At 28.1% G+C, this 12,439-nt stretch overlaps 2 protein-coding genes across 3 annotated transcripts in view; one reads left to right on the top strand and one right to left on the bottom strand.

The window, feature by feature from the left end:
- Positions 1 to 12,439, top strand: part of LOC111640808 (misshapen-like kinase 1) — a 93,568-nt gene that overhangs the window by 45,449 nt on the left and 35,680 nt on the right. The window contains exons 7-10 of the mRNA XM_023386875.1: positions 7,143 to 7,204; positions 9,052 to 9,142; positions 9,217 to 9,289; positions 10,174 to 10,231. Of these exons, the coding sequence (XP_023242643.1) occupies positions 7,143 to 7,204; positions 9,052 to 9,142; positions 9,217 to 9,289; positions 10,174 to 10,231 (284 nt within the window). The remainder of the gene's footprint in view (positions 1 to 7,142; positions 7,205 to 9,051; positions 9,143 to 9,216; positions 9,290 to 10,173; positions 10,232 to 12,439) is intronic.
- On the bottom strand, positions 11,433 to 12,313 carry LOC111640793. Of its 2 annotated transcripts, none has more exons than XM_023386857.1 (2): positions 12,076 to 12,313; positions 11,433 to 12,003 (listed from the first exon to the last, which is right to left on the bottom strand). In XM_023386857.1, the coding sequence occupies exons 1-2, from the start codon at positions 12,249 to 12,251 to the stop codon at positions 11,586 to 11,588; spliced, it is 594 nt and encodes a 197-aa protein (XP_023242625.1). In that variant the 5' UTR covers positions 12,252 to 12,313; the 3' UTR covers positions 11,433 to 11,585. The 2 variants fall into 2 exon arrangements, with proteins under 2 accessions (XP_023242625.1, XP_023242633.1); XM_023386865.1 differs by having other exon boundaries at positions 11,433 to 11,979.

Raw genomic sequence — 12,439 nt, 5'->3', positions numbered from 1 at the left:
TTAGAGAGGTTGAGGCGCACGTTTTAAACGTGTAAACGTGTACGTGTGACGTTCGGTGCCGCTTTCCCGTAAGCCTAAAAGTTTGACAATGATGTTTGGATAGTCGGTGGAATCACGCTCGACATTCCAAACACCATCATCAAACTTTTAGGCTTACGGGAAAGCGGTGCCGAACGTCACACGTACACGTTTACACGTTTAAAACGTGTGCTTCAACCTCTCTATTATGTTAAAATAATATAAGTAACAAGTACATGCAAAATGAATAAAATAAAAAATAAATGAATAATTATCTGTTAATAAAATGACAAAATAATTAAATTTCATAAATGGACCACCATGCATTAGGCAGATAAATGGAAAAATTCAAGTGCATCAACCATAGAGATGCGGACAATACAGATAAGTAATAAATTTTATAAAATTGGACACTATTTCTTATGAATGAATCGTGAATATGCTTAATGATGATGCACGGTCAGTATCCTATAGTGCAAATTAGATCAAAAAGATGTTTTGATACAAAATTGATATGGAGGTGGATCATAAATATTACAGGCTGGCATATCTTCTAATATTCACACGAATTTTCATTATAATGTCGGCAGGTGACATACTGCTAGAATGCACGTGTACGGCATGTTAAGAACAGGTATGCAATTATATAGCAAATAGAGGACAATTCGTTTTTGTGCATATTAATGGGCATTTGCAGCAAATCATATCTGTCGTGTAATCAAAGGTAATACAGCTTATTCATAGATTGTGTTTAAATTAGAGCAGACAGGTATGATAATGCTTAGAAATGAATTATACCCATTCAAAATAGTTTATCTGATAAACCATCAAGACCAAGAGTAGGATAGTTGTCCTTAGAAAGCTGAACTTTTTGCTTAAACCTTGAAAAGAAATTTATAATTAACGTATTGAACTTTTTTATACTTTATCAAGATGTGAAATAAATTATTAATATTAATTAATGTGTATAAAAACAGTCTAGATATAACATATTAATACTATATACTCATGATATACGTATTTCTCTCTGAGTTAGTTATTGTTAAATATGTAATAGGGCAAATCATTAATAAAAATATGGTCAATAAAGTCTTTAAACTCAATATTGAAGCTTATAAGTTTAACTTAATAATTGATTAAATTTTATAATATATATTTAGCTTGACACTTGGAAAGGCTAATGGCCATAGTGTCATTTAAGATTAAAGGTTAAGGTTAAGTTGAATTAATTTGTTTCATTAGCTGTAATAAATAAGATACAGAGTAGCTCAAAATATCAATTAACTATTAAAACTGGTTTGGAATATCTCCATTTTATTACTTGTGATTTAGTCATTTTCACAAGTAATGAGTTTGTATAACTAAACGATCATCTTAAATAATTGATCTATAAATATGATATGTACAGATTTATAGCCCAATTATTTAAGGCTATCGTTTGATTATTTATCTATACATCGGGCTTTGGGACTTTTAGTAACAAGTTTGAATAACAAGTAATAGCATGTAGCTATTCCAAACTACTGGTACAGTAGTTTTCACCATTTTTAAAATGTATCAGTTAACTGACTTCTGAACTGCCATAAAATTTCACTTTCAACTGTCTGAAGATGGTCCACTAATCTGGTTGAAAACATTAGTGTTCTTTAAATTATACCCACTGTGCATTGATTAAATCACCTGGCCACCTTGTATATTGAATGGTTCATTAAATGTTGGCTATGTATTGTTTTATGGAAATCAATAGATTTAGGGTCAATTTGATATTTGGGATTTGTAAAATTTATTATAGTAGTTTGAAATAAAAATTTATTTAAATTAGACTTACATAGACAATAAAATGATTTTAATGATCCTTTCTCGGTATCAGATATAGAATAAGATAAACTAATTTTATCAAGTTAAGAACAGAATGAATGGATTAGATTTATAGAGGTTTGAGCAATTTATACTATCAACATCATCTCTAAACTTGACTTATTAGTTAAACCAAGTAATTTGCCAAATTATTGGGATAAGTTAATGATTAGAAACTAATTAAGATCAGACAGAGATCTGGGTAGTGTAACTGGCATCACATCTGCACGACAAGCAGCAGTTGTGGGTTTGAGTCCTATTTGGGCCACTTCTTTTTTTTCAGAAAATTCTAAATTAATATTAATTTATTATAACTATTAAAATTAATATGAAATGGCAGCATATCTAACTACTTCTAGATGAATTTATTCTAGTAATATTATGAATAAGTTCATAATGAAAAAAAGAATTGGTATATTTGAACTTTTTAAATGAGTAAATAATTTAACTGTTAACTATGTAGATAATACAGTAAAACCTCTTATATCAAATCCTTTCTTAAGTTGAACTAGATTGTTGGTCCTGGCAAACACTTATATAATATATTTTCTCCTTCTAAGGTTGAAAAAAATTTCTTATAACTCAGCATTGTCCCCTCTTAGTTTGAACTAATCAGAATCTACAGGTGCCAACCAATCTATTAAGTTCTCATATCTTCTTGGTACAACGCCTGAAAAACATCTGGTTAATGTTGTTTTACCAGGCATCATGCTCTTTTTTCACAAGCAGGCTGCCAGTTTAGTGGAAAACCCACCAGATCTAGTGAGTTTTCCACAAAACTAGTCACTTTTTGGTCTTTCAAATTTGATATTTAGAGATTTTATTATGTATAATATCCACATATAAATTCATTATGATTAGTACTTATTTAAATTTGAGATTTTAAATCTTCTGAAACCATGTTGTCTTATTTCTTTGATTCACTAACACAAAGTGTGCTTCTATTTCATCTTTATTCAGTTGATACGGTTATGAGTACAATAACACATTTTGGGCACTGCCCCTCCTCAGTCAACTAAATATCAAAATATTATACATAAATTAATTTTTCTATTATAGCTTAACATAGAAATTATTTTAATATTAAATCAATAATTCTATTCTCGTGACATACCATAAGCATTTTTTCAGCACAGAAAACATATACATTCTTAGGACTGTTGTACTATTATATATCAGGTTTTTATCTTAGTGTTCCTACAGATTTTATAAATTTGCGTTTTATTTTACATATTATATAAAAATATAAGTTTTTCATTTATTATTACATACCTTAAAATTTTTGGATGTTTTTTTACAACAATGTGTTTAGGTAAAACAGGTTTTACAAGCGGTACTCTACTCGCTCCTACTTGCCAAGTGTTGAAGTAGAAACACACTTTGTGTTAATGAATCAAAAAAAATTGAGATTTTAGTTATTTTTATTAAAGTTATAAGAAAATCGAACCCATCTCAATAACGTTTCCCCCCTCCTAATATAATGAATTAGTCTAAACTCTTGTTCAAACCCACTTTGGGCACTTCTCCCACCCTTGAAATTAGGTGCAGGTGTTAATGAATTAGTCTAGCAACAAAGGAAATTCATTTCAGTTTGTTCGAAATTGTCCGAAAAACGAAAGAAATGCAAAGTACTGTCGTTAAAAGATTGTGTTAAAGTTATCACAACAGCAATTAGTGGTGAAGTTTAATTGTGGGAAAACAAAATTTATTTTACCGTAGACTTACAGTATTTTCCTTGGAGGTATAAAATATTGTGCATGATACAATTAATCAGCTGATCTCATCGTTTGATAAAATTTATTTTTATTTCAAAAAAGTTATAAAAATTCAATGGAGTCAGAAAATTTCTTCTTTTGTTTTCTTACATAAAATGTAAAATTACGAAAANTAAAATAAAATAAAAACTCTTATTATAAAATATGTATATGAAAAATAAGCATAGGATAATTAAACATTAAAAACGTAACATAATAATACATTATGCTAAATTCGATGAAACGCAAGATATGCTAAAAAAACACTAAAAACAAGGCATTAAGATCTGTCCAATCACTTGATTAAGTATTTCCAGGTGGAAGGCAACCCTTCAGCATCCCTAGAATTAATGCATGCATCATGCAATCAGATTTGGCTGAAAACGTTAGCTTTTCATTAAAAGTTTTTCTCAGCAAATTAAGGTGTTGTGTTTTTGAATAGTATATAGTTTATGCTCATTTGAAAGGAATAAGCTTTCCAATAGAGAGAGAGAGAGAGAGAGAGTTTTAAAAATTGGTTCAGTAGATTCCTAGATTACCTCTAGCAAACAGATAAACATTCTCACTTTATATATTAGTATATAGATAGATTACCATGCATTTATACACGCATCATGATTAAACTCTACGTTTGGTTATGTTTATCAGGTTTTGGAGCGGGTAGAATGGAGATGAGTCACAACCTAAAACATTAAAATGCATTGTCATCAGACTTAGACCTATCTTCAAAGTTTCAGTATTCTATCCTAATTAGAAATGGATGAAATTTGAGAGTGATGTAAAATATGTTATGTTATTAAATTTAATGTTGTTAAATTTACAATCACATTGACTTTTTGTGTTGACACTGTGGGATTCACAATGTCAGAAACTTTTATTTATGATGAGAAAAGTTTTATAAATATTTTAAGAAATATTTAGAAAAGTTTTCTAAATATTTTAAGAAATATTTAGAAAACTTTTCTCATCATAAGTTTGTTTGATAAAAATTTAATATATACAATATTCAGTTAGTCTGCATATTTTATAATTTAGTTAAAACATGTCAGTAAATAAAGTTAATTGATTTATTTTAAGCATGTAATTTAGCAAATTTTAAAAAAATTACATATTTAAATATTTAAAAATTTCATAAAATAGCTTCAAGTTTTTTCTACTCTAAAACTACATTTACAGACTCCTCATTGTAGACAATACAAATTTGCATCCATTAAAATAAAGTGACATTTACAGATGACCGTTTCAAAAGAATAAATGGAGAGAGAATCAAAATTTTAAGTGAGGCAACTGTGATTAAAATAAATATTAAGTGAACCAAATTAAAATTTAAACTCTATTATTCAGGAATGACAGTAATAAGCAAGTATTTAAACATAAATTGTAGGGTGTAATTTGTTTACATCTAAAATAAAAATGAAAAACTTTACTTTTTGACTTTCCCACATATTTAAATTCTAAATAATTCTGTTTGTAAATTTAATGAAGCAGAAATTATGAGAAAATGTAATAAATATGTTGAATTTGAAGTATATACTATGAGTACATATTAATTAAAAAGCTTTTATATTATATTACTCATCTACCACCTCACCCTCTAACAAAATTAGTCTTGGATATACCATAGGTACAAGATTAAGCAAAACAGTTTGAGTGACAGTTACAATTGAGAGTCTGTTTTAGTCACATTGGAATGCAAAATCAATTGTAATTTCTATAGTTTAAAAGTTTTTTAAATTAAAAATGATTTCTTTAGATAACTTCCAAGGATGATTTTAGGTTCTCAAAAATATCAAGAGGCATTCATTTTTATCAACTCTATTAAGACAGTTAAGTGTTTAAGTTTCTACATTTGCTTCAACACCTTGCTTTAGTTGATGAAAGAAGTAGTACAAGATGTTACCATGCAGGAGAGAAATTGATAATTACATTAAAGTTTTATATACTGTACATTATTGCATATTGTACTTGCATAAATGCAGTACTGTATGTATAACTTTAATATAAATTTCTCACTTTCAGTAACTTTTTGGACATCCTGTTCTAAAATATTAATAGAAGTCAAGAATGAAGAGAGATTTTCTGTTCTAGCAAGATTAATGTAACCATTTTATATAAAATAATAAACAAAATAAGCAATTATCCACAAACCAGCAATTAATTTGCTTTTAAACAAATGTTTTTAATGGTCATTGTCAGGTTTTGATGTAATGGAATGTTTGTAAAAGAACACAAATTCCAAAATTAAAAAAATTGCAAGTCATGAAGATATGCGCATGATGATCATGCATGCTCAATGTTGTGTTTAAAAATTAGTCTTCAAACTGGCTTCCAGTTTTAAAAAATACCAAGTTTATATAAAATATAAAAATCAAACTTGACGAAGATCTATTGTACGTCAAAGCACGCCCTCCATGCAGCTGCTAATGAGTCCATTTCTTTAAAATTAATTGCTGTTTCCCTCCTAAACACTTTAAATATCTCCAGTTGTTTGAGATATTTCAGGTTGGTAGGGTCCTTGCAATGCTGCAGTAATCAGGCATCATCAAAGTTAACCGAGACATCATCATCAATGGCAAAAGAAGCCAATTCTGTCTGAAAGACCTTTTTTAATGGTGTATTTATGCTCCTTGATCCTCATTTTAATACCACGTGTGGTAGCACCAGTGTATTCACCAGGACGATTTACCCTATGATCATAAATAGGGATAGTATAGACTCCCAGGATACCATTTTGGTCCAATCAGTCCTTATCATTTCTAATACTAGAGAAAACCTATAAGTGATCCTGTTACTTGTAAAGCGGGATATTTCTTTGTAGATGTTGGTAAGAACCTTTTTGTAATGTACATAACAAATAAAAAGAACTCATCTCTCAATAGTAATGTTTCTGCTGGTTGCTCTGAGTACAACAATAGCATTAATAAGGTGTGCAGGGTACTTATTAACAGTTGTGTGGAGGGTATGGTTTGATGTACAATAGATCTTCATCAAGTTTGATTTTTATATTTTATATAAACTTGGTATTTTTTAAAACTGGAAGCCAGTTTGAAGATGAATTTTTAAATGCGACATTGAGCATGTGCATATCTTCACAATGTGCAATTTTTTAAATTTTGGAATTTGTGTTTTTTTACAAACATTCCATTATGTTGAAACCTGATGATTACTGTTGAAAACAGATGAAAATGTTTGTTTAAAAGCGAATTAATTGCTGGTTTGTGGGTAATTGCTTATTTTGTTTAATTTTATACCAATAATAATGTGGAAATTGTATAAAATAATAATGCAAAGATAAGATTTGTAAACCAGAAAATTCAATTACTAATGTATTTTAATGGATTTAATTTTATTTATTTGAAAGATCATTTGCAAAGTGATTGCTCTGAAATTTTTAGGAATGTTTGGAAGAATCATTTATTTTAGATTGTAAAATAATTTTAAATTTTCCATAATATAATTATCTTTTATTTATAAAGAATTTATAAATACACATCAATATATATTCTTTTTTAGCAACTAAAGGACAAGTTTTAAAGGAAGAATGGATAGCCTATGTTTGCAGAGAGATATTAAGGGTATGATTGTGCTAAATTTAAAAAGAATTAAGTAATAATAATCTATTTCATTTCTACATATTATTGCAGTTTGCTTCCTTTGGTAGATACTATTGATTTATAAAAACAAAATGATAATTTGAAAAGAAAGCAGTTAAAAAAAAGCAATCATTTTGTAGAAATAGATTGCTTTTCTACTTGATATCTAGCAATTTTGGCATGAGTTTTTATTTATCAAGTTGACTAGAGCATTTTGTATTAACTTATTCATAAATATAGAATTAAAAACTGTATTCTTTCTTTGATGTAATTACTCGGATGACACAACATTATACAGGGCTGTCACTACTCTATTAGATGTCCTTGTGCAAAGATTTTAGTGGTCCTCTAAAGGAAACAAAGTTCCCAAAATTCACAGTTGCCATTTCCAAATGAATAAACCAGATATCATAAAACTAAGAAGGAATTTTAGAATGTGAATTTTAATTGTTAAATTTCTAATAAGTATTAATAGTAATAAAGTTTCAGTTTCCTAACAAAGTGCAAGTTTTGTCACATGACTTTATTTTTATCTGGTAAATAAGCCAGTAATTAGCGATAAATGATACACACCATGAACTAACATGCATACTAATCACAACTCTGGTATTCAGAACAGCAAATATTGTAATACATTATTTTCTATTACAACATTCATCTCTGTTAACAGAATGGATCGGGTCTGGTGCTTTGGTAAATAACTTTGTCCTCATTGCCACTTTGGAAATGTATTTTCCAGAAGCTGCAACAGAAGAGTGTGATGATTCTAATTTCTGAGCCATTACTTGAGATCTGTTAATGTATAAAGAAGCTTAAAAGTGTTACCACATAAATGTTTTACATCTGTAATTTTTAATTCAAAATGGCCACATGTGTCTATTTTATGAATTTTTTGGTTATTCGCAGTAGCATCAGTCTGCATTGCACCAGGTGATTGGGGTCTACTGTAATAAATAAGTTATAACAACATTATAAACAATGTTTTTTGATAATGACATGTGACAAAAAGAAAGAGAACTGGAAGAATTGGGAAACATTAATGTGACATCCTTGTTTTCCCCTTTGCAATTCAAATGTTTAACAATTCTTTAATAATGATTTGAATGTAAATAAATAATACAAATTATGCCCGTACTTAAGTGTATTTAAAAACTTTTATAACTAATTATTATTGCTTTTCTGCCTTTTTAGATTACAATTTTTTTTTTAATCAGTAGATTCTGAAACAACACAAGTTCTATCAATTTTGTGAAAATGCATAAAAGTATTAGTGGCTGATAAAATTGCAGTGATGATGATTAATGTCATTTATCAATGGGTGTGTTGCCTGGTAAAGCAGCTTTAATATGGTTAGATAAACAAGCTAATGACATACCCTATTTCATTTGAAGCAGATCATATCAATGGCTTGCTTGTCTCGCCATGTTAAAGCCATCTTACCAGGCAACACATCCAATGATTCTATGCAATTAATTATTAGCTTAATAGATGCGATCTGATGTCATTTCTCAACTGAAACTTCCATTCGTTATAAAACTTATTCATACCAAACAGCTGGTGACTTAAATAATGCAAATTATTCCATTCTATCAAGTGTGTATCCAGCATATTTTAAGGGGTGCTGATAAATGTTTTTCCAGTTATTTGTGTGTTGTTATATAACTGGATATAATAGTCTACTATTAAATGTTCAACACTCAGTTTAGAATAACTGGTATTTAGATTAAAAATTAAACTAATTCAAAGACATTTAATGAGCATTTTTATATATAATTGAATATTCTTACAAGAAAATTCTGACTTTAAATAATTAAATAATTGTTTTTTAGGGACTGAGTCATCTTCATGCCAATAAAATAATTCATAGGGATATTAAAGGCCAAAACGTCTTATTGACAGATAATGCCGAAGTCAAATTAGGTAATTTAATTTTGATACGTTTTCCTAACTATTTCAAATAAAATTCATGAATAACCAGAAATTATTTTTTATAGTGGATTTTGGAGTAAGTGCCCAATTAGACCGTACGGTAGGTCGTCGAAATACATTCATCGGTACACCTTATTGGTAAGTATTTTTATTATAAGATGTTGAATTCTGACATAAAAATATGTCTAAATAATTAACTATTTATCAAATTTTTACATTTTGTCTTCCTATAAATTTAATTTAATTTTTTTAAAGACGACATTTGTGTTATATACAGAAATTTTGCATGTCAAAAATTTTTGTAAATTTAACAAATTTTTGTTATATTTCAATTTGGTTTTATATTTGATGTCTTGGTAAGCAAGTAAACAAACTTTTAATGAATTGAAGTCTTAATTTAGTACTCCATAAACATTATGTTAAACTTTTAAGCTTTCTCTTCAAATATTGAGTGATCATAATTACAGTACATCCATTCAGTGTCATCTAGAGAGAGATTTAGCAATCGAAGTGCAACCAATTCTTGCACAGTGACATTTTGGATGTACGGAAGTCATTTTCTTGAATGTAAATTAGTACCAAAATTGTCACTATGAAACTTTTAGTTCATGATTTGTCAGTGTTTCATTTTATTCTTCTAAAGTTATTTAACAAATCCAACCAATCCTGTATTTATTTCAAATATTGAACAAACTGCTGGATTACTTTATCAGGCTACTAAGTCTGAATAATTACTAAGCAATTTGGCTGGAGGCATGCTGCTAGGCCATGTCTTTAATTAACCAATTATTTATTTATTTATTATATTTATCAAGAGATGGTGGCCTGGTGGTCTGCTTCCTGCCAAATTTCTTAGTTGCTTGATAAAGTAATCCGGCTGTTCTTTTGATATGCAAAATTATCATGTTCAATTTAATGTTAACAGATTTCTAAAATAAAAAGTCTTCCCAGAATAAAAAAATATACAAGAATAAAAAAATAGCATTATTATATTATATTATATTATGTATATATATTTTTAGGATGGCTCCAGAAGTGATTGCATGCGATGAGAATCCAGATGCTACTTATGATAATAGAGTAAGTATTAAGAAATTTAATTCGTTAAAAATATGATTTAAAAGAAAAAACTTTTTTATAATTTTAACATATAAATTCATTATGATTAGTACTTATTTAAATTTGAGATTTTAAATCTTCTGAAACCATGTTGTCTTATTTCTTTGATTCACTAACACAAAGTGTGCTTCTATTTCATCTTTATTCAGTTGATACGGTTATGAGTACAATAACACATTTTGGGCACTGCCCCTCCTCAGTCAACTAAATATCAAAATATTATACATAAATTAATTTTTCTATTATAGCTTAACATAGAAATTATTTTAATATTAAATCAATAATTCTATTCTCGTGACATACCATAAGCATTTTTTCAGCACAGAAAACATATACATTCTTAGGACTGTTGTACTATTATATATCAGGTTTTTATCTTAGTGTTCCTACAGATTTTATAAATTTGCGTTTTATTTTACATATTATATAAAAATATAAGTTTTTCATTTATTATTACATACCTTAAAATTTTTGGATGTTTTTTTACAACAATGTGTTTAGGTAAAACAGGTTTTACAAGCGGTACTCTACTCGCTCCTACTTGCCAAGTGTTGAAGTAGAAACACACTTTGTGTTAATGAATCAAAAAAAATTGAGATTTTAGTTATTTTTATTAAAGTTATAAGAAAATCGAACCCATCTCAATAACGTTTCCCCCCTCCTAATATAATGAATTAGTCTAAACTCTTGTTCAAACCCACTTTGGGCACTTCTCCCACCCTTGAAATTAGGTGCAGGTGTTAATGAATTAGTCTAGCAACAAAGGAAATTCATTTCAGTTTGTTCGAAATTGTCCGAAAAACGAAAGAAATGCAAAGTACTGTCGTTAAAAGATTGTGTTAAAGTTATCACAACAGCAATTAGTGGTGAAGTTTAATTGTGGGAAAACAAAATTTATTTTACCGTAGACTTACAGTATTTTCCTTGGAGGTATAAAATATTGTGCATGATACAATTAATCAGCTGATCTCATCGTTTGATAAAATTTATTTTTATTTCAAAAAAGTTATAAAAATTCAATGGAGTCAGAAAATTTCTTCTTTTGTTTTCTTACATAAAATGTAAAATTACGAAAAAATTATATTTTTCTTTCCTTTCTGACTTTTGGATAATATAAAACTTCAATTTTTCAAAAAAACAAGCCAATAATGACTATAAAATCTTTAAAAAACAGAGTTTAAAAAGGTATAAAAAAGAAAATAATCTGCAGAGAGAAAAAAATTTTTATTTACATCATTACTAACAAGCTTCCCAAATGCATTTCGCCTATGGCCTCTTCAGTGGGGCTTACAGCACAAAATCTACGTTCAAACAGTCAACTCATTGAAGAGCCACTTATACAGTTAACAAAAAACTCCCAGCATGCCGCTGTTAACATTCCGGTATTTAAATTAACATTATTGTTTTGCATAATTATAGCGAAGTGTTCTTTTACCTTTCGCTTTACAATATTTTTTTCCTTAAAAATTATTTTTAATTTATTAATATTAATCTGACAATTATTACTATTACAATGTTGGAAGACAGGAGAATTACTCATTTTCAACCTTACGGCAGCCAAATGTTCCGACAGTCTGATCCTTAATCTTCGTTTTGTTTCACCGACGTAAAAACTAGGATTGTTACACGTGCATTCTATCCGATAAACAACACCTTCTTCTTCTAATATATCTTTAGCATTATTTCTGATGATCATCATATTTGATAACCTGTTATTTAAGGATGGAGCCAATCTAATTAATTTATGATTAAAGAAGTTATTATATTTTTCATAAATACCTTTTATATACGGAAATGATACATACTTTATTATTTCTTGACAACGTTTAACTTTAAACCTGTTTCTTAAAAATCTGTGGAACCAATCATTTAGTAATCTTTTTGGATATCCATTTAAGATGTATTTCTTATGTGTATCTTCAATTTCTTCTTTTCTTTTATCTATATTTGTTGTTCTAGAAAAAATCTTTGTTATTTCCATCAGGTATACATTATATTTTTGATTTAAAGGACAGTATGATCTATAATTAATTACTTTTCTCGTATTACACGGTTTTTCAAATTTACAGTATTCCAAATGATCTTCAAATCTTTTAATTGTTATATCTAAATAACTTAATTGATTATTTAATTCATGCTCTTGAGTAAATTTAATATTCAAATTAATTT

The sequence above is a fragment of the Centruroides sculpturatus genome, unplaced genomic scaffold, assembly GCF_000671375.1.
Source record: "Centruroides sculpturatus isolate CEXI.00-Female unplaced genomic scaffold, Cexi_2.0 scaffold163, whole genome shotgun sequence".
In the NCBI taxonomy this organism is placed as follows: domain Eukaryota; kingdom Metazoa; phylum Arthropoda; class Arachnida; order Scorpiones; family Buthidae; genus Centruroides; species Centruroides sculpturatus.
The sequence above is the reverse complement of the archived record's forward strand: the minus strand, read 5'-3'. Positions and strand labels throughout refer to the sequence as shown.

Coding starts and splice junctions, on each gene's coding strand:
- LOC111640793 (XM_023386857.1), bottom strand. CDS start 12,251: ATGGAAATAACAAAGATTTTTTCTAGAACAACAAATATAGATAAAAGA. Junction 12,004..12,075: donor CGTTGTCAAGAAATAATAAA/GTATGTATCATT, acceptor TAAATTAATTAG/ATTGGCTCCATCCTTAAATA.